Source organism: Teleopsis dalmanni, chromosome 1 (genome assembly GCF_002237135.1).
Source record: "Teleopsis dalmanni isolate 2A chromosome 1, ASM223713v2, whole genome shotgun sequence".
Lineage (NCBI taxonomy): Eukaryota > Metazoa > Arthropoda > Insecta > Diptera > Diopsidae > Teleopsis > Teleopsis dalmanni.
In genome coordinates, this window is record NC_051846.1 from 74,846,693 (window position 1) to 74,868,154 (window position 21,462).

The 21,462-nt window shown below is 31.7% G+C and overlaps 3 protein-coding genes across 4 annotated transcripts; 2 read left to right on the forward strand and 1 right to left on the reverse strand.

Moving 5' to 3' along the window:
* The first annotated feature begins 1,288 nt into the window (after nucleotides 1-1,288).
* LOC119672140 (protein ANTAGONIST OF LIKE HETEROCHROMATIN PROTEIN 1-like) lies at nucleotides 1,289-3,903 on the forward strand. The gene is made up of 5 exons (XM_038083116.1): nucleotides 1,289-1,752; nucleotides 1,811-2,210; nucleotides 2,266-2,368; nucleotides 2,431-2,957; nucleotides 3,275-3,903. The coding sequence occupies exons 1-5, from the start codon at nucleotides 1,609-1,611 to the stop codon at nucleotides 3,409-3,411; spliced, it is 1,311 nt and encodes a 436-aa protein (XP_037939044.1). The 5' UTR covers nucleotides 1,289-1,608; the 3' UTR covers nucleotides 3,412-3,903.
* Nucleotides 3,904-4,048: 145 nt separating this feature from the next.
* On the reverse strand, nucleotides 4,049-5,044 carry LOC119670207. Of its 2 annotated transcripts, none has more exons than XM_038080374.1 (3): nucleotides 4,723-5,044; nucleotides 4,553-4,670; nucleotides 4,049-4,499 (listed from the first exon to the last, which is right to left on the reverse strand). In XM_038080374.1, exons 1-3 carry the CDS (start codon nucleotides 4,856-4,858, stop codon nucleotides 4,097-4,099), a joined length of 657 nt encoding a protein of 218 aa, XP_037936302.1. In that variant the 5' UTR covers nucleotides 4,859-5,044; the 3' UTR covers nucleotides 4,049-4,096. The 2 variants fall into 2 exon arrangements, with proteins under 2 accessions (XP_037936302.1, XP_037936301.1); XM_038080373.1 differs by having other exon boundaries at nucleotides 4,553-4,676; nucleotides 4,723-5,039.
* A 1,548-nt stretch (nucleotides 5,045-6,592) lies between these two features.
* On the forward strand, nucleotides 6,593-12,489 carry LOC119668079. Its single transcript, XM_038077465.1, has 9 exons — nucleotides 6,593-7,021; nucleotides 7,080-7,361; nucleotides 7,424-7,570; nucleotides 7,645-7,770; nucleotides 7,840-7,968; nucleotides 8,042-8,140; nucleotides 8,385-8,642; nucleotides 9,456-9,718; nucleotides 11,831-12,489. Exons 1-9 carry the CDS (start codon nucleotides 6,694-6,696, stop codon nucleotides 12,407-12,409), a joined length of 2,211 nt encoding a protein of 736 aa, XP_037933393.1. The 5' UTR covers nucleotides 6,593-6,693; the 3' UTR covers nucleotides 12,410-12,489.
* The last annotated feature ends 8,973 nt before the right edge of the window (nucleotides 12,490-21,462 follow it).

Sequence of the window (21,462 nt, forward strand, 5' to 3'; positions counted from 1 at the left end):
ACTTTATCTTTTGCTTAAAATTTATCTTACGCATGATTGCATTTGAAATGTGCTTTAATTTCAGCCTTCGTTTCAACGAAATTATGGCAATTTTCCTTAATTTCGATCTAACCTTAAAACTGAATTAAGGTTATTAAACAACTTAATTTCGCTGAAACGAAGATGAAATTAAGATTTCTGCGAACTTAGGTCGTGTGCGAGTTAGGCTAAGTTGATGCTAAACCAAATGAGAGATTTTTTGGGATATTTTGCACTGCCATTTATCAACACGTATCGACACATCAATACATTATCGACACAACTTAGAATTTCCCTCATTTAGAACGCAACTTAGCCTAACTCGCACACGACCATAGTATATGACTTATTAGTACTCTGCTTATGAGTAGCTTATACGCCATTCTACTTAGTAAAGTGTACACACTCGTGTAACGCTGATTCATTAACTCCACCAATCGTTAACGAATATACTTATGGATCATATCTGTGGTGAATAAGAATGCGTAAAAGTAGTGTATAATACGGCGTTTACATTGGCCGAAAATGGCTCATTTTGAATGACTCATTTGAAAGTGTTTACATTCGTTGTATTTCATTCGTTGTCATGGTAACAATTCAAACTGAAATAAAACTACTAAACATTTGTTTATCTTTTTTTGTAAATATGTCAAAACAGCTTTTACAAACTGTCAAAATGCCATGAAGAGCTTTCATTTAGGGTATGTTCAATAGATTCCTTTGCATTTGGAACATATGTGGAATGCATTCGAACGTCATTCATACAGAATGTGAGAAAATTGCTCATTTTGTGCTTGAAATTTTATATGCAAGAATGAGCCATTCGATACTCATTTTCGATTTTTGACCAAAATGAACCATTTTCGGCCAATGTAAACGCCGTATAAGAAAAATATTTATACATACTTATATTTGCTTTTTATGAGTGTACTGTAAGCAATTGCTATATAAAACTTTTTTGTTTTTTGATTATTGCAAAAAAAATTTTTATCTAGTTATACTTAAAATAAAGACCATGCGTAGGAAGAAAGAGGAAATTGGAAAATATTATATATAATATAAATATTAAATTAAAAATATTACAAAAACAGTGCTTTCATTATTCATTTTCCATTTACCACGATTAGACCAGTCTACATTGAAAATTGAGTGCTTTTGCAAATTGTTACTCCATATATATACACACGCCATGATTTATGTGTCCGTTCTTGCATAAATATTCTTTGTCTGAAAGTGGCAATCAGCTGTTTTCCTAAATGCATAATATGCAATTGTAATGATGCCACTTTGCGCACTGAAATGCTTGCGCATTTGCATAAATATTTTTTAAAAGCTATACGTACAGAAACATTTGAACAAATATTCAAAGATTTGAATGAAATGGATTCGTCTTTCTTGTGTAGTCATATCGGGATATGGAAACAAAAGTTTGAAAAGAAATTGTACTCAATTGCAATCAGTTTTAGAGTTAATAAATATTTACAAGCTATTATATCTATTTAATTAATAGATTAACGTTTTTATATTTTTTTAAATCAAAATAAATGTAATATATATTGTGCTGTTATTGACAACAAAACAGTAATCGAAATGAACAACATGTTGACTACTGTTTTGATTCATAGAAGGAGAAGAGCTGCATTAAGACGAGCGGCTAACTTGAAAAAAATTTGTGCCTTAGAATCACTATTGTCTTATTACAGAAATACAAATAGTCGAAATGTATGGACACACGTAAGATTTTCAAAGAACAGTAATATTTGCAAAAATTGAATACATTTTTGTCTTTTAGGAAAGGGGTAGCAGATTTTGGGAAGATGATGTGCCAAAATATTCCGATTGCCAGTTTAAAAATAATTTTCGGATTGAAAGATCAACTTTCTCGTACTTAGTAAACAGATTTCAGCATCTCAAAAGGCGTGATACTAACATGCGCAAAGGCATATCTGTTGAGAAGCGTGTCGCAGTTGCTCTCTACGCACTTTCGTCTTCTGTCGAATACAAAAAAATAGCTAACCTATTTGGAATTGGTATATCAACGGTTTGTGAAATGGTGTTGGAATTTTGTGAGAGCGTTAATAATAAACTAGCTAATGAGTTTTTAAAGGATTATCCTTTTACTGATGAAAGATTAAAGGAAATTGTTGAAGGTTTTCAAAGTTTAGGATTTCCACAATGTTGTGGTGCAATAGGTACATATATTTACTTTGTGATCTGATAAATAAACTAAAAATTATATATCCACAGATGGTTGTCATATTGAAGTGTCTCCATCAAAACAACAGGCCCCAGATTACTACAACTTTAAGGGATGGTATTCTATTATACTGTTTGCAGCAGTAGATCATAAGTAAAAAACAGTTTTAGTTTTGGGTACATGAAATATATTTTAAATATTTTATGCTTTTTCAGATGTCGCTTCACTTACATAAATGTTGGTGGTACAGGGAGTAGTAATGATTCACATATTTTTGAAAACTCCTCCCTTAAGAGATATCATGAAGAAAATGACATTTTTAAAAAATATATTAACGTCGATGGTGTAAACGTACCTATAATGTTAATAGGTGATTCTGCTTTTCAGTTATCATCAATATTAATGAAACCATATCCTTATCGAATAAACCAACCGGAACATGAAAGAAATTTTAACAAAAAGCTGTCATCATCAAGACGTGTTGTTAAAAATGCCTTTGGTCGTCTGAAAGCAAGATTTCGGCGTCTCGGAAAGGGTTTCGAAAATCGTATTGAAAATGTGAGTAGCATTGTTAAGGCATGCTGCATTCTCCACAACATCTGTACTGAAAGGGATGATCGTATAGTTGAGTCTTGGCTACAATTCATTCCTTCATCCAAACATCAACCTAATGTATCAACAACACTGGGAAATAAAGATAAAGATGCTAACGCTATACGAAATGCAATAAGTTCTTATTTAGGTATGTATTTGAAATATAACAACAAAAAATAATATAATGTAAAATGTGTTAATATAGTGTAAAATATTAACTTTTTATTAACTAATTGTGCTACACATCACGATTTAAAATTTTTGTAAAATTTACATCTGAAAATTTAAATAGTGATTTGTATTATAACAATTCCACAAGTTATTTTTAAATCATTAGTACAAATTGTTATAAAACAATAAAATAAGCAGCAATACTTTAGTCTATTAGTAATTTTTTCTATTATAAAAAATTTATAATCTATATCTGAGGCTATTTGTAATAACCATTATCTTGCCTTTTTCTAGGTTTACTACCAAATGTGAACGTTACAACAGACGAAGATGATGACATTGACAGCGAAGCAGATCTCATCGACTGTGACGACATACCTACAAGTGGTGCTAACGCAGTTTGCGACGCTGATAATTTGCTGTCGACATGACTGTTGGCGTCCTACATAAGTTGAATTAATATCACTGTTGGCGATACAATTGCTGCTGCAATCACTAACACGCCTGATTTGCGTCGAATTTTCAGTATTTAAATAAACTTATAATAGAGAGGAAATGAGCACAAATTTGTAAAGTATTTTTTGCATTTATTTTATTTATTAATTCAATGGTTAGTTCAGCAACTAGGAACAAAATATATAGTTTAAAAATGTTATTTACATTGGAAAATACACTCAAGGAGAGGGTTGATAAAATTCGAATTTAAGATAACGCAAATTAAGTTAATGTCCTGTTGGTTCATTTATAAGCAGATTCAATTAGTTACACTAGCATTTCAAAAACTAGAAACGGACTATTACCAATCAGCAAACAATTTCAGACGATTAATGGTTAGTATTTGGCAAGTTTCGAAGCAACTATATAGTTAGCCCAATTCAATTCATTAAAATAAATTTTTGCAATTCATGTTTTCTGCACTATGATTCATTTTTGTATATAAAAATAGATAACATGTTCCAAAAAACATAGAAGTCAGATGATTTCTTGCTTTTTTCCCTAAAGTAACCTTAGTGTGTTCTAATTATCTATATTGCTAAATTTCTAAATAAAATAAAAAGAAAGTTGTATGGTCATAAGTTAATATTTATTATTCAAAACATTATTTATTAATTTATCTTATTTCTCATTTAGCATTTGCAATTCTGCTTCCTCCATAATGTTCAATATCTTTTTCTTTGTCTGAATTTGAAGTGGTAGTGACATACTTTGCACCAGTTTTGCATAACCAAGAAAAATTAATTCCAAAGAAGATAAATTTGTATGATTAAAGGATTGTGTAAAATCCCCATTCGTGTCATTTTCCACACATTGATGTTCTTGTAAATGAGAAACTCTTTCTTGCACCACCAAATTCATTTCATTCTGCTTTAAGTCATTTTTTTCTATAGTTTTATCCCGAACATTATTTGTGCGAGTTTTTTCTAGGATGGTGCATTGATTATCCTCATCTTCAGAATTTAAAATACGATCCAATTCATTTTCGTCATATTCAACATTCAACGTACTATTTTCACAGAGCCTAAATTCAGAATGTTCAATTAAAACAGAAAATTAAATATCAGTTAATCTTACTCATCTTCAAATATAAATGCTTGCATAAACTGCATATCATTAGCATATGTAAACTTTGTTCCTTTTGTCAAATAATTCCTATAATTATAAAGAACTGTTTGCCACATACTTATTGCTCCTGAAACTTTAATACATCATTAAATATAACACACAATTCCGAGATTTAGTACCACTCTCAATATTGCAAGAATTCGCGATTTCCATCCATTTTTTTTTTTGTTCCTCTGTCAAATTATTTTTGATAAAGGGTTTCCGGTATAAAATTTCATTCTCTTTAACTTTTCTAATTAATTTCTTTACAGGCATTTCAAAACACACCAATTAGTCTGTTATTAAACAAATATTTATCCGAAAATGTTTTGACAATTGCTTAAGTTATTGTAGATGCCACCTTTCTCTAGAGCAGTGTCAGTATTCTAAAATATATAATATTAGGTCTTTTTCACGATATACTCATAGTAAAACTCAAGTAAAATTTACACCAAAATTTGCTGGTGAAACGCACTTGTTTAAACACAGTGTTACTCAAAGTTACTAGGAGTAGCTCGTGGAACAGACTTATTATTAGGTAGTGTACACTCTCATGAAGATCGCACCTGTCGATAATAAATAAATGTAATATTTTTAAAAATATGTCAAAACAATATTTGCCGACGTAGCAAGATAGTTTATGAAAATAATTCGGTTTAATCAAAAAGACTGTTACGAACGGCGCTAATCTGTAGGTTTTATAATTTAATAAAGTATATAAATAAAATAAGTTTTGTACAGAATGATGTTAAGATATATTATTAGCCAGTCAGTTTGGTTTACATCAATAAATAGAAATGATTGACTTGTACACCTATTATGTAAACTAGAGCTGCCTCAATTTACAAGTTGAAGGTAGTTTAAACACACTATGAGACCGTTTTCGATTGATGAATATGGGGTCACTTTTTCAATCGAGATCGAGATTTTCAGAGCAATTTTCATTTTCTTTTGGTGATTTATAACACTAGATATTTTGCTAGAGTAGCAAGACTACTCTGAAATTAATAGTTGTTTTATATGTATAACATGACAGATAAAGTCTAATTTGATATTTATAAAAATATTAACACAACAACGAAATTGTTAAATCTAAAAAGGTTCGATTGGGCAACAAAATTTGTCAAATTTAGTGTGAATCTAGATAAATCCAGGTTTATAGTTATGCGCGGTTTGAGTTCATTTCTAAAATTAATTTGTTCAAAATTCGATATTTTACATTGGTTCTTTATGATACATTTATATATGTATTTTTAGGCATAGATTTAAGGGTTTCAGTATTTTGATTTAAAAAATGGAGAAATAAAGGACGTCTACTGTTATTATTTAAAAATTTAATGCTTAATTGAGCATGAGATTAACCTGCTAAATAAAAGCCGTAAAGAAATTTAGTGTTAACATTAAGTTACTGCATACATTTATACAGGTGCTACATTAGCAAATGTTTGATTTGACTGTAAGACCGTTTGCGAGTTCGGGTAAATTGAGGAAAATAGTAAATTATGTCGATATGGAAGCGAATGTTGGTATTTACCACAATTTCGAGTAGGGTACGTTAGATAAAATTAAGTAAATTAGGTGTTACCGTTGTAAAAATTTTGTAAGATAGTTTAATAACTTTGATAATTTTGGTTAATAACCAAATACTTTTTTTTGGTTATACTTTTAACCAAAAATAATAAATAAGTGCAATAAATAAATAAATAAATGTTTATATAACTAAACAGAATTTACTTTATCTTAATTTACTCGAACTCGCACACGGCCTAAATACATATTTAATGTTTGACTTTAAACCTATCAAACTTCGGTAATTTCATGTTTATTATAAAAATGTCCATTACAAGTTTTTAGCAAGCAAATCGCAAGTTTTAAACTTTGTAATTAAAAAGGTTGCCAGACATACAATTCTGAGTGCAGCTGTGCGTTAATAAATTTGTGATTTGTGGTTAAATGGGCAGCACCGCAAAATGGAAAAACAAATTTTGTGATCTGGTGTTTTATTTAAAAACTATATACATATGTACACAGAAAGACCGTAATGTTTTTAAACATGACGATTAATTCAACATACATGTCTAATTTCGATTGTAGTAAAAATTGATTTCAAAATGAATTCAAATAGAAAAATTTCTAATGTTGAAGTTTTGGGCGATGAAAGACTAGTAAAATCAGCTCGTCGACCTAGAAATTGTCGTTCTCGAAATATTGTTGCAATATATTGCGATGTGGTTAGCACTAAACGCTATGATAATGTTGATATATTAGTTCGCGTTTCCATTGTAAATCAATCACGAAAGGTATTGTTGGACACATATGTAAAACCTGAGAAAAAATTAGTTGACAAGCGTATTAGAATAAACCGAATAATACGCACGGCTTCTAAATATGGAGAGGATTTTGTAAATGTACAGAATGAAGTGGTTAATATATTGCAAGGTAAATTATTAAAATTTAGTATAATTAAATAATTGCAATTCCAATATACAAAACATAGGTAAAATATTGGTGGGTCATAATATAAAAAGAAGTTTGTCGGTTTTACATATAACACATCCACAAAAAAATATACGTGACACACTTGATTATGAGCCATTGCGCCAGTTATTATCAAATGGAAACACAACTGCATTAATCCATATATTTAAAGTAATACTAGGTTCAACAATTCTAAAACGGCTATATAATTCCGTCATGTATGCAAAATCAATAATGGACGTATACAATCGACTAATTCCAAATTGGGAAACGTATATGCTTGAATTGCAGAAGAATAACAGTAATAATATATAATTGTAAAATTTCATTTAATAATATATCAGTTAATTTCTTATTTTAAAGCACAAATTGAATCTGCTGAAGAAAAAACTCAGATTATTTCAATTGGAATTAGTAGCTTGGATCCAATATACCAAACAGATGAAAATAAAGCAGATGAGTTGTTAGTAGAACATGCTATAGATAATCAGAAGAAAGAAGTTGATGAAGGTAGATATTTTGTTGTGTTTTATGAGTTTCATTTGTAAATATGGTACCAAAATAATTAATTGATCTAAACGTAGATTCCCCAGAGATAGAAGATAATGAATATATGTTCACATATAATTTAGAGTGGTTATTTGCAGAATCCATTGTGGATACTCCAAAAAAAGTAAATAATGGATATGTCACAACAGATGTTGATGAAGGTAAATATTTTATTATGCTACATACTTTCATTTGCCAATAAAGAACTTGAATCATTATTTGATTGGTAGATTCGCCAGAGAAAATGGAAAGTGAATATATGTTTTTAAACGATCTGAAGCGCTTATTTGCAGAACCTATTGTAGTTCCTCAGCAAGAAGAGGCAGATGATGGGCATACCAAAGCATATATAAAAGGAGGTTAATATATTATTGTGTTATGAAATTTTAACTCTAAATACATCAGTTGATTTATATATACATCAATTATTAGATTCACCAGAGAAAGATGAGAAGTGGTTATGTCCAGAACACTTGGTGGATCATCAAAAAAAAGGGCGTAATGAACATGCTACAACAGATATTAATAAAGGTAAATATTTTGTGTCATGAACTTTCAGTTGAAAACAATAAAGAAATATTTCATTTTGTCACGATGGTCAACTGAAAATGAAACAACTAAGATAACAATTGTAAGCCTTAAATATGGAAACACATATCAAAGTACTATTAATTATATATGAAAAAATGTAGAAAGTAAAATTTAAGTATTTATTTATTATATTTTATTAGGTTAAATGTTTGTTTTCTATTTCATATATAAATAATTTTTGCAGCTGACTCGGAATGGCATAAAAATAGTTCCAAACTTCAATACGATGATAAGAAGAATAAGAATAGTGAATCAGTTCAAGAAAAAACTTCATCTGCAGATAGAAGCTCTGGTCATGGACTACGATATCAATATGACCGACGACCGAGATATCGTAGGAGTATTGCCACAACCAACCGTAAATATAATAATGGTATACCAACAGAACAATTTGTGGATCCTTCAAAAAAAGAAACTAATGGATATGACAGAACTAATAATGGTGAATATTTCATTATTTTTTAACAATCAGACGGAAGGAAGTTAAAAAAAGTCATAATTTTCAAGATATAAAATATGTTTAATTGTAATATTAATTATATAGAAAATAGTTTCAAAAGTAACTTGTAAATATTTAATTTTATTGTATCTAGTTTGCTAATTTATTATTTGTTTTCTTTTTCGAATATGAAAAACATGAAGCTGTCTCAAAGTGGAATAAATAAGTTTCTAAAAAACAGCACGTCCATAAGAAGCCTAAATCAGGTCGAGAAAAAACTAATATTATTTTTTTTAAGCTAAAATATCAAACTTTAGATTACGAGATAGAGATAGAAGACGTCTGAGATATCATGAAAATATTACTCCAATTTATGGGTCCTCAAAGAAAGGAAGAAATAGATACAACAGATCTTAATAATGGTAGAATATACGAATATAAATCGTCGTGGTATATATTATTTCAAAACGATTAAAGTGTGTTAGTAAAGTTTTTAATATACATAAATTATTTGGCGATATTAGGAGTATTTTACATTTACGCATTCTTACGCTTGCTTTGTTTTTTTTGTTGCTCTCATTTCTGTTGCATTAAATATATTTTATGTTTCATTGTTTATAATTCTTCTCATCATTATACAAACAAATTTTACGTGCTTAAATTAATCAGCTTTATGCTTCACTCAAACTTTTATAAGGACATATATTCTGACATACAGCTATTATTCATAAGCTAGCCATTTGGTATTTCTATAGTTGTAATTTATAATCTTTTTTCTATTTATATATTATTTTCTATTAATGTTTGCTTTTTCAGGAATAGCGGTGGCTAAAACGTATAATGTTGGCCCAAAGAAAAATGACAGATATGAAATACCATGTTCAGAAATTCATTTAATTGAGAAATTGGGACATGGAAACTTTAGTGAGGTTTACTATGGCAAATGGCGCAACATTGATGTGGCTGTAAAAGTCTTAGATGAAGAAAATACGTCAAGATACGCATTCTGGAGAGAAGCGGATATAATTAAAAAATTTCGTCATAATCGTTTAATTGCACTGTATGCAATGAGTTCACAGGTCAGCTATAGTTTATAATGTACAAAATGCAAGTTGTATTAATTTTCAGTGTGAAATCGTGAAGGAATCATAATGATTTTTTAAAGTGTGATGTTAAATCATTGCTGTATTATCAATGGGTTTCACAAATGTCATCAAAATATTATCGTTTCATATTTTTCAAGAAAAATAATATTTAAACTAAAATGGATATTAAATATATGGAAAATATAGACTAGGTATCTATTAGATTTCATTAATTGGTGGAAATTATAACATGGTTTGCTTAGATAGCGGTTAGAAAATATGTAAATACAGTCAAACTTCTATAACTCGAAATCCAATTTTGCAAAGAAAAGGTTCGACTTATGGAGACTTCAAGTTAGAGAATTTTTTTTTTATTTATTTTTGTTTTATTTTTGAAAGAAATTAGAATTATATTTTAAGATATTTATTTATTTATTTAAAATCAAATACAGCATAGAAGTTATAGTGAAGTAAAATAATTAGAAATTAGTGTTTGGGATTTTAATTCTTTTTTTATTTTCAGTAAAAAAAGATTCCAATTTTTTTCAAGCCTTATAGTGTAGTATCATTCAGTTGGAGTATCATTCATTTGTAAATAAAAATTCAGAATTAAGAAGGAGTCTTCTACTTCATCCTTGGAAGGCTGATGAACACTTACATCCACCGAACCCTCATAATCACTTTCCGTTGCGCTTAGAATTGGATTCAGTAATTTAGAGCTATAGTGCTCAATAATATCGGCATCTGCAGGAAAGCTTGATGTACAAATTTCATTGTCAAGCTTAATATAATCGTTAAGAGAAGCATTTAAAGTTATTTTATTTACTTTAAGCCACGACGCCAGCGACTGGCAGTTGCACAAAAAAACAACTTAAGAAAGAAAAAATTTAACATTTGGTTTGAAAAAAGGGACTTCCCTTAACAGCAAAATGCATTTATGTATACTTAAACCAACAACAATTCGACTTATAGAATGCACTTTCCCATATTCTTATCGGCACGGAACAAAATTTTTGTTAGAGTCATAAAAAAATTCAAGTTATAAGTTTGAGTTATGGAAGCAGAATTGTATGTAATTAGTTCTCTAAAACCTTGGTACACCTTTTTTGGTTAAAATTATAGAAAATTCAAGTTATAGAAGTTCGAGTTATGGAAGTTTGACTGTATATGTATATAAGAGAACTGTACCGAATCATAATTTTCATACTTAGAATACACTCATAAAAACCAAAATATTTTTTCATGCCCTAATTATAATCATTTAATCACTGATTCATTAGCCGGTGCTAATGAGTCAGTGTAATAAGAGTGCGTACAATTTTCTAAGTAGAGTAGCATACATACCAGCTGAGTCATAGCATATACTCGAGTAGTATGAATCAATGAGTATACTCACGGAAAATGAATGACTACCGCTTCGATCAGTTTTGGTACTTGTAAAAAATTTGTGAGACCGCTGTTGTTTGCTAAGCAAGCATATTGTTTGTCTTCTTGAATATTATATGTGCATTAAATTAGAAATTTTTTTAATTGGAAATTATATGCACAGTGACAATAGTTGAAAAATTTTCGCCGATTTCGACGAAATACTCATGAATGATACATAAATTTTTATGTCAAGTGTGAGTGTTAATGATTATCGTATGAGAAGAGTATAAATCATTATAAGTCCTGTAAGCTGGTTGTATGAATCAGGTGAAGTCGAGTATACAAAAAATAGGGTTGGAATGGGTACAAGTGACATATAGGCAATGATTTGAGTATAACTCAACTATTAAGTACTCATTGAAGTTCTCTAATACAAATGACGTTGTTGTTTAGTTTTTGTTGAATCTGTTCCTCTGAAATAAATATTCTATACGTTTTCGTTTTGTATTGTTTTCAATTGTTTCTTTACATAATTGATCAGTCATCAGTGATCTTTATAAATAACTCATTTGTTTTTGAAGTATTTTGATTTTGTCCTTTTGTGGGAACTAATGCACTCATTCTAATTTCGTTCTAACAAATTGTACATTTTCATTTCACATTTGTTATAGCATAAACGTTATATCATTTATAAAAAAAACCGGTTTTTTTAAAAATATTTTATTTTTTTTAATACAGATTGGTCCAATTTACATTGTGCAAGAATACATGCCCAAAGGCAACTTATTAAATTTTTTAAGTAAAGGCGCAGGTCGTTACTTATACTTCGAGGATCTTATTGACATAGCAATACAAATAGCATCTGGTATGGAGTATTTAGAATACAAACAGTTGGTACATGGTAATCTGGCAGCACGTAACGTTCTAATGGGTGAAAATAATATAGTCAAAATTTGTGATTTCGGTTTGGCACGTGCTATAACTGACAATAACTATTGTCCAAAAAAAGATCCACGTTTTCCTGTTAAATGGACTGCTCTAGAAGCCATAATGTTTAATTTATATTCTATTAAATCTGATATTTGGTCGTATGGTGTAGTATTAATGGAAATTTTTACATATGGGCAAGAGCCATATCCTGATATGGATAATGGTCAAGTTATAGATTTTATAGAACGTGGACTACGTATACCAATGCCAACAAATCATTTCATGCCTGTTCAGTTATATCATTTATTGTTACAATGCTGGGATATTACGCTAGATAAACGACCAACTTTTAAATTTCTGAACCATTTCTTCGAAACGTTATCTTAAACATTGTATTTAGAGATGCTTTACTAAATAAAATTGCCATAATAGTTTAGGCACAAAAGTTTATAATTACAACTTTTAAATAAATTTAAAATTAAAAATATTATATAAGAAATAAACAGAATATTTAAAGATAAGTTTATAAATTATGTGTAATTAATACAATACTAAAATTTTATGTCGCAATTAATGTAAATATATTAACTGAAGTTTCAATATATGCTCGTTAAGCTAAGCTTTGTTTTATATATAGCGGATTGAACGCGCATTTTTATGTATTTATTTATTTGTGAGTTAACACATAAAATTAATATTTTGAGTTTATGCATACATCACATCTATACTTATTTATTGATTAAAATGTTGTAATATCAGTAATAAAAATGTCTTATAATAAAAGTATTTTTCTTTTAATAATTTTAAAAATTCATAAAATTTTCTCATTATATTAAATATGTTTAGGAAGTGAGACCCATCTTCCTAACATATGAAAAGCAAAATTGATTTTTTTACTGGAGATCCTGATTTAGCAATCAATTCTGCTAATAAAAGTTTCATTTAATGCCGTTTCTATTAGAAATGATATAAATTTACAAGCACTTTGGAGATGACGAGCTAAGATCATTTTTCAGTAGCGTTGGTATGCAAAATTCACCACATACAATGCCTAAGTCTTTCACAATCCCACAACGCTGAAATATGATATTGCGTCGAACACTGGTTTACATTGTTGTGTTTGGTAAACGAAACCAAATTTTGCTTGTTTTTCATATAAATAAGGTATTACACGCAGATTGACCACTTAATTTGATAAATATAGTGAATATTTGAATATATTTACATATATTCTCTAGAATTGCCTTCTTCAGTTTAGACTACTTTTGATCACATAAAGCATATGCAAAGTTTAAATCTGTATGAACAAATTATAATTTCAGTTATTTGAGCCTTGATCATATTCTCTCTAACTTTTTTTTTAAATATTTTTTTTTATAAAAAAGTGATTACATCTAAACCAGAGAACTGCAACCAGTCATAATTTTAATACTCAAAGTACACTCATAAAAACTATGTATGAATGCGTATAAATTTTTTTCTCATACGCCACCATGTTCGCCATAGAAATGACTCATAAGTCTTTTCGGTAACAAGTGCCGGTGGTAATGTATTAGCGACATAAATATGCGTACACTTTTCTAAATAGAGTAGCATATATAGCTAAAAGAGAGAAAAGTCCTCTACGAGTTGGCAACTAGTATCGCATACGAATGAATCATGAGCTGTATGAGCTTTATCACGACATTGATATAATTTAGCGAATTAACATCGTGAGAATGGATGAAGATGCTCCAGAGAAAAAGGTGTAGTTGGCAGAAGAAGACGTAGAGGCAGACCGTGTCTCCGGTAGAGTGATCAAGTTGAGGGAGCACTAAGTGGAGTTGATGTACTTGATTGGAGAAGGCGCACACGAGGGCGGAAACTCGGTAACGAGTTGTTATGGCCAAATAAGTAAGTAAGCATAAATAGCAGATAAGTTATAAGTCATAGTATATACTCGAGTAGTATGAATCAATGGATATACTCGTCAAAAACGATTCGATCAGTTTTGGCATTCGTAGAAATATTATGTGAGCGCGAGTATAATTCGAGTATATCTCGAGTGTTGAGTACTTATTGAAGTCCTTTGATTTAGACATATTAAAAAAGCAAAGAAATGGAAAATAAACACGTTTTAGTTGCTTCTGAAAAACGTTCATAAACTTCTAAAACACAAATATTCTACTTCACAAGAGTACGATATCAACGCCTGAGTTCCTCAGGGTAGTGTCCTTGGGCCTTTTCTATACTTAATCTACACAGCTGATATTCCATAATACCCAAACAAATTAATGACGACGTTCGCTAACGACACTGCTATAGTCAGTACCGACCGTGACTGGACTATGGCATCACAAAATCTATGCATCTTGCTTTAATTGAAGAGTGGGTTGCTAAATGGAGCATTAAGTTACAAGAAACTAAATGCGTTCAAGTAACTTTTACTTTAAGGGGAGAAATATGCCCGGCAGTAAAAATCAATAATGTAGACATTGCTCAATCACATTTTGTGAAATATCTGAAAATTCATCTAGATAGAAGGCTCACGTGAACAAGTCATATTGAAGCCAAAAGACTCCAATTAAATCTTAAATATAAAGAATTGTACGGGTTTTTAAATCTCAACTCTAAACTCATTCTTGATAACATAATATTAATTTATAAATTAATTTTAAAGCCAATTTGGAACTATCGTATAGAACTGTGGTGTTCACTATGTAACACAAATATAGAAAAAAATCCAGAGTACAAATTAAAATTCTCTGACAAGCTACGTGTGCTCCATGGTATGTCAAAAACAAAAACCTTCACAAAGATCTAAATCTACTAACTGGTAAAGAAGTTATTCGCCAATATACATCTAAATTTCTAGAGAGACTCCAGTCGTATCTAAATTCTCATGCTCAACATATATTTTCTGCAACTGCACTAAATCGCCTTAAAAGAAAATCATTAATAAATATGAATATTCTAGTTTAGTAGCATACATGATAATTTTTAAGATTCACAAAATTATTGTCAATTTCTATTTAGAATGATTGAATAAATAATCGAATGAATAAAAAAAAAGTCAATGAAAATCAATGATGTTTAAAAAAAAAAGAAGCTTCGAAAACTGTTAGGACCATAGTATCCAGATAATTGTTGAACGACATGTCAAAAATAAAGTGAGGCAGTATGTTTACGAACGTCGGCGAGTAAAGTTGTGCACACAAGTATTGCTATTGCTTGTATACTTTTTATTGTATTGCAATTTATTCTAATACACATATATCAAACTTAAACTAACGTCGTGTTTATTTTTGACAAATCAGAAGTGGGATACAAATCCAAAAGCGAATTGAAAAACACAGTATAAGTGCATACTCGCCGGTAGACAGAAAGTGGTCGCCAGACAGACGACAAACGGTTAAACGGTAGTAAGAAAAAAAAAACATGCACGCACGCATGCTTTAACGAGAATCAACGGCGTCGGGATTCTAAGGAAAAAAAAAAAGTAATAAATAACATGCACGTACGCATGCTTTAAAGAAATTAATATTCGTAAAAGGAAAAAGTAAACAACATAGGGGAGTTTTGTTCAAACAGCCAAACGGAGCGGTTGCGGTGAATTAAACAATGTTAAAAAAATTGAAGGAGTTAAGCATAAAAGATCTTAACGTGATCTTAAATGCAAATGGGATTCAAGCAGTAGGCAGTAAGCAATCTAAAATTGCGGAAATAGAAAAGGTGTTAGGTAGTGACGAAATCAACACCGAACACTACGACCTTGATAAATCGGAAGAAAACGTAAGCATGTCAAAGCAGTTGGAAGAGCTAAAAGACATAGTGATGAATTTAACCCAAGCGGTGCACGCAATGACTATGCAACAGCCAGAGCAGGTCACGCAACGACAGGAAAGTTTGGCTGAGGCAGCAGTGACGGGTGTGCGGACGGAGGCAATAAGTTCACCAGTATCAACAGCAATCACAAGGGCAGATACAGTACAAGGTAACTCAATTGTTAAAGATGTTGTAGGAGTACTGCCTGAGTTTGATCCGATCAAAGGTTGCATAACGTCTGAACAATTTATAACAAAAATCGAACAGCTTCAACGAGCATATTGCTGGAAAGATGAAATAATTTTGTTTGCGGCTCAGCATAAAATGAAGGGTGTAGCAAAGGAATGGCTGGATGCGCAACCAGTGTTTGAAACTTGGCAGGAGTTTGTACGGGCGTTAACCCAGGATTTTCCAAGCTTAATAAATTCGGCAGATGCGCACAGAGAGATGATGCGACACAAGCGTAAATATAACGAAACGCTTACCGAATATTTTTATAGCATGTTAGCTATGGGACGGAGAGCGAATATGGACGAGCCATCTATAAATTCGTATATAATAAATGGGCTAAATCAACCGGAGTCTACAAGAGCATTGTTAGCAATAAATGTGCGTTCATGCTCAGAACTTCTTCAGTCGATACAAAATATGAAGTCAGCCCAAAGTGTTCCACAGCATTTTAATTTTCCAACGGCAAAGTCAACAGACATTAACTACAATAATGAAATAGCAAAGGGACCGAAGTGCTATAATTGCAATCAGATGGGGCACATTACAATCAAATGTACGGCTCCACAACGAAAATTACGTTGCACGAAGTGTTTAAAGATAGGCCATGAAGAAAAGAATTGCAAGGCAAAAGGTTCATCTATATCACAAGTTTACGAAGAAAAAACAAACGCGTACCCTCCCATCCTGAGAAAAATTAAAATTGGGTCTTCTGAACTGTTAGCATTTGTAGACACTGGGAGCGATAACACTTTAATTAAAGATTCTTCTGTTCCGAAAGATGTAAGTAGACAACTATCGGTGAAGAGGTTGCAAGGATTTGGTGGTGCAGTTGTAGAATCACGGGAACGTATTTTAACAAAAGTCGAGTATGAGGGCAAACAGCTGTTTACATCTATTCAAGTGGTTCCTGATGAATTCCTCATGTATCCAGTTCTCCTAGGTAGAGATGTCATCAGCCATAACAATAATCTGATAAAAACTGAAACTGAAACACAAGTAGGTGTATCAGTTAATCGACAACATTTTGATATAAGCGCTGATATCAACGGTACACAGCGCAAGCAGGTGAGTGCCTTACTAAAACAATTTGAAAGTTGTTTTGCCGAAGATCTTTCCAATATTGGCAGATGTAAGACGGCAGAAATGAAGATCGAAGCATCATTTACGAAACCGATTTTGGGTAAACGGTATCAAGTGCCTTTTTCCCAAAGAAGTACGCTACGCTCAATTCTCGATGATCTTTTAAAAAACAACATAATTCAACGCAGTACATTACCACACGCAGCATCGGCGTTATTAGTACCCAAGGCAAACGGGGAAAATCGATTATGTATTGATTATAGTGCATTAAATGCAGTGACGGTTAAGAAACAATATCCAATGCCTATAGTGGAAGAGCAATTAGCTAAACTGGCAGGAAACAAATATTTTACCACGTTAGACATGACGTCGGGATATTATCAAATACCGATGAGTGACGACAGCAAACTATTTACAGCTTTTATGACACCCGATGGTTTGTTTGAATATAATGTTATGCCATTTGGCTTAGTCAACGCACCAATGGTATTTCAAGAGGTCGTTTCAAACATAATAAGAGGGCTTGAGAATCAGCACAAGATCATTAGCTACGTGGACGAAGTAATCATTGCATCAACTTCAGTTGACGAGGGACTAACCATATTAAAAGAATTTCTTAATGCAATGGCTTCAGCTGGCTTAACGTTACGACCGTCGAAATGTTCTTTTATGCAGACAAAAGTAAAATTTTTGGGACACGTCATAAACAATGCTGGTATTCAGCCGGGTACAGAGAAAACACGATGTATTGATGAATATCCACAACCGAGAAACGAAACTGAAGTACGCAGATTTTTAGGTGTTACAGGATTTTTCCGTAAATTTGTTAAGCAATACAGTTTGATAGCTCAACCGTTAAGTAAATTGCTTAAGAAAAATCATCAGTTTATATGGGAAGAGGAGCAAAACAACGCTTTTAAACTTTTGAAAGCAGCCATTACATCACAGCCTGTATTGACGTTATATGATCCAACAAAATATCATGAAGTTCATACAGACGCAAGTGCAACAGGAATTGCTGCAGTACTATTTCAACGAGAGCAAGAGGGTTTAAGACCAGCGTTTTATTATAGTCGTTTGTGCAGTGATGCCGAAAGTCGCTATTCAAGCCACGAACTTGAAGTACTGGCAATTACCGAGGCGCTAGAAAGATTTCGTATATACTTGCTAGGAGCAAAATTTTTAGTGGTAACAGATTGTAACGCAGTAGCTACTCTTAAAGCGTCAACAGCACTAATACCACGTGTAGCTCGTTGGTGGTTAAAGCTACAGGAGTTCGATTTTGAGTGCATTCATTGCGCAGGTGAACTTATGCCACACGTAGATGGTATGAGCAGACAAGCAGTGCTTCAAACACCAGACAAGCCGTTAACAGTTGCGGATAACGTGTTAAAAATTACTCCAATTGATGAAGACTGGGTGTTCACCATGCAAAAACAAGATCCAAAAATAAAAGAAATTTGCGAAATACTCCAAGGCAAGAACGATTGTACACGCTGGCCACAGGTGAAAGAAGATTATGTTATCTTAGCGAGTCGATTATATCGCAAAACGGAAAATGGAAACAAGCTTGTTATTCCACAGGCGGTTCGGTGGCGTATGCTGAAATCCAACCATGATGATGCAGGGCATTATGGAACAGAAAAAACTTTAGAACGTATGCGACGTTATTTTTGGTTTCCACGTATGAGAAACTACGTAAAGTCTTATATAGCATCAAGTCCAGAATGTTGTATAAACAAAGTGAAAGGAGGAAAACCTGTAGGAGAATTGCATATAGAAGATGTCATACCAATACCATTCAGAACAATTAATATTGATCACGTTGGACCGTTTCCAAAAAGCAAAGCAGGAAATTGCTATATCTTGGTAATTGTTTGCGCATCTCTAAGTATACGTTTTTGACAGCAGTGCGAAATACAAAAACAACACCCGTTATAAAGGCATTGAAACAGATGTTTTCAGTATTTGGTCAACCACAGCGCATTATATCGGATAGAGGCACGTCGTTCACATCAAAAGAATTTGAAAAGTTCGTAAAACAGCACGGAGTTCAACATATTAAAACAGCGGTGCGTACTCCTCGTGCCAACGGCCAGGTGGAGAGAATTAATAAAACAATAGTAAGTGCTCTAAAATGTTGTACAAACAAAAACATGGAATGGGATCAACATTTACTAAAGATTCAATGGACTATAAATACGAATGCCAATTCAACAACGAAATTCACTCCTAACGATTTGATTTTTAATTTTAACCCAAAAGATGTATCATATAACAGAATAGTTCAGGTATTAGTAGATAGTTCAGAAGGGAAAACTGATGTAATAACAAATCAACAACAAGCAGCAATCAACATCAAGGTTGAGAAACAAAAATGGAAACAGCGCTATGATTCAAAGCATACAAAACCATATCAGTTTAAAGAAGACGACTTGGTGGTTATCAATTTCGATCCAACAGCGTCAGGCGAAAGTCATAAACTCGATCCTGCGTTTAAAGGTCCGTATATTGTTTCAAAAGTATTAGGCAATGATCGCTACGTTGTAGAAGATTTACCAGATCGAAGTGTTACTCAAAGGCGTTACACAAATGTTGTATCCAGTGATCATATCAAGCCTTGGTGCGCTTTAATACCAATTCTAGATGTCGACGAAAATTCTTACAACTATTCCAGCGATGATGACGAATTGTCAGGAAAGGCCGAGTTGTCAAAAATAAAGTGAGGCAGTATGTTTACGAACGTCGGCGAGTAAAGTTGTGCACACAAGTATTGCTATTGCTTGTATACTTTTTATTGTATTGCAATTTATTCTAATACACATATATCAAACTTAAACTAATGTCGTGTTTATTTTTGACAGACAATACAGATTTGGTGCATTTTTTTATCATATATATGTTTGTGCATGATATCGGCGACTTTACAGGTACTGAAGATGCGTTACCTGTCCTTCATCTTTGTTCATCTATAGTTCTGTATATAATGCCTAGGTTAAGTACCGCTTTTATTTGATTCTTTGCAATGTTAATGCCAATTCTAATAATATTGTCAACCAATTCATTTTTCTTTATGTCTTTTTAACAAGTAACCTGATATAAACAACGCCTACCAACGCCTATGAATCAATGCGTCTATTGCTGAACATTATTTGTTGTTAGTTGTTGCTTCAATGAAGCAAGTTTTACCTCTTTTCTAGCAGAAAAATTGGTCCAGGCGTTGTTGAGTTATGCGCTTACCAACACATTTTTCGATTCATTTTTACATATAAGAAGACAAGAACATAACCAGAATAAATGAGTTTGTATGTTGTAGTAAGTTGTTGATTATTGCAGGTATGTTTATTAAATCCCCAGGACTTCCTTTGTAGATCATTATCTTCGAGTCACTCAGTTTTTATATATTTGTCACCTTTAAGCTTCCACTGTCCCTTTAAATTATTTTCCAATCAGGTTTGAACCCTAAGTTCGACTAAAACATCTTAGTCGGGGTTTTTTACTGAATCCCAGAAGGGTGGCCAAAGTTCTTGGAAGAGAAGATACTGTTCTGTTCAAAAGATTTTTTTGCCCCGACTATAAATAGGTAGGAACAAAAAACTGCCACATTCCAATTCTTTTTGACAGACCGAAGGCTGTCGGGTCCGCTAGTAATTGATAAAAACACAAGAGTGACGGAGTAATTAATTATATTAAAGGGACGCGGATGGTCACATAAAATCCATCTTTTTTGTGTTAGGTAAAATGTTTGGTTAATTTCTATATGAAAAGGTGTACCATTTCCAAGAAATATAAGAAAGGTTAAAAAAAATGAATGACAGGTTAAAGATGATTTTTCGCGTTAAATTTGAAAAACAATAAAATTATTTACAATGTGATACATGAAATATATTATTAATGCATTTTTTACAAAAATTATCCGCTGAAGAGTTTTTTAAAACCTATACAAATATATACACAAGATCGTTTTTATGTTGTTTTTTATATTCCATTTTTATTAAAACAAATCACCCATCTGTAATAAACTATTATATTTTTGTAGCACATCACCAAATATTAGGTGAAGTAAATAGTAATCCATTATTTTCCCAATAGATGACTTTAGTCATCTATATCCCGCGTTGTATAAGTCCAATCAAGTTACGCAATATAGCGTTAGAAAGATGAGATTTTGTAATAAAAAAACTTTCGACAGTTTGGTAATTGGTTGAATCAGTTTTTTATGACCGTGAACTAAAGATGGACACCAGCAAAGAGAAAAATCACCATATTTTACAGTTTTTTTTGATAAAAACAAAAACGCAATCTAGATGGCTGAAAATGCATAT

Bases quoted from the DNA above. Each gene is read 5' to 3' on its own strand.
- LOC119668079 (XM_038077465.1), top strand. From the start codon at position 6,694: ATGAATTCAAATAGAAAAATTTCTAATGTTGAAGTTTTGGGCGATGAA. The intron at 7,362-7,423 runs GTAATAATATAT...CTTATTTTAAAG, and splicing joins TGAATTGCAGAAGAATAACA to CACAAATTGAATCTGCTGAA. The intron at 9,719-11,830 runs GTCAGCTATAGT...TTTTTAATACAG, and splicing joins TGTATGCAATGAGTTCACAG to ATTGGTCCAATTTACATTGT.
- LOC119670207 (XM_038080373.1), bottom strand. From the start codon at position 4,858: ATGCCTGTAAAGAAATTAATTAGAAAAGTTAAAGAGAATGAAATTTTA. The intron at 4,677-4,722 runs GTACTAAATCTC...GATGTATTAAAG, and splicing joins TTCTTGCAATATTGAGAGTG to TTTCAGGAGCAATAAGTATG. The intron at 4,500-4,552 runs GTAAGATTAACT...TTCTGAATTTAG, and splicing joins GCATTTATATTTGAAGATGA to GCTCTGTGAAAATAGTACGT.
- LOC119672140 (XM_038083116.1), top strand. From the start codon at position 1,609: ATGAACAACATGTTGACTACTGTTTTGATTCATAGAAGGAGAAGAGCT. The intron at 2,211-2,265 runs GTACATATATTT...ATATATCCACAG, and splicing joins ACAATGTTGTGGTGCAATAG to ATGGTTGTCATATTGAAGTG. The intron at 2,958-3,274 runs GTATGTATTTGA...GCCTTTTTCTAG, and splicing joins TGCAATAAGTTCTTATTTAG to GTTTACTACCAAATGTGAAC.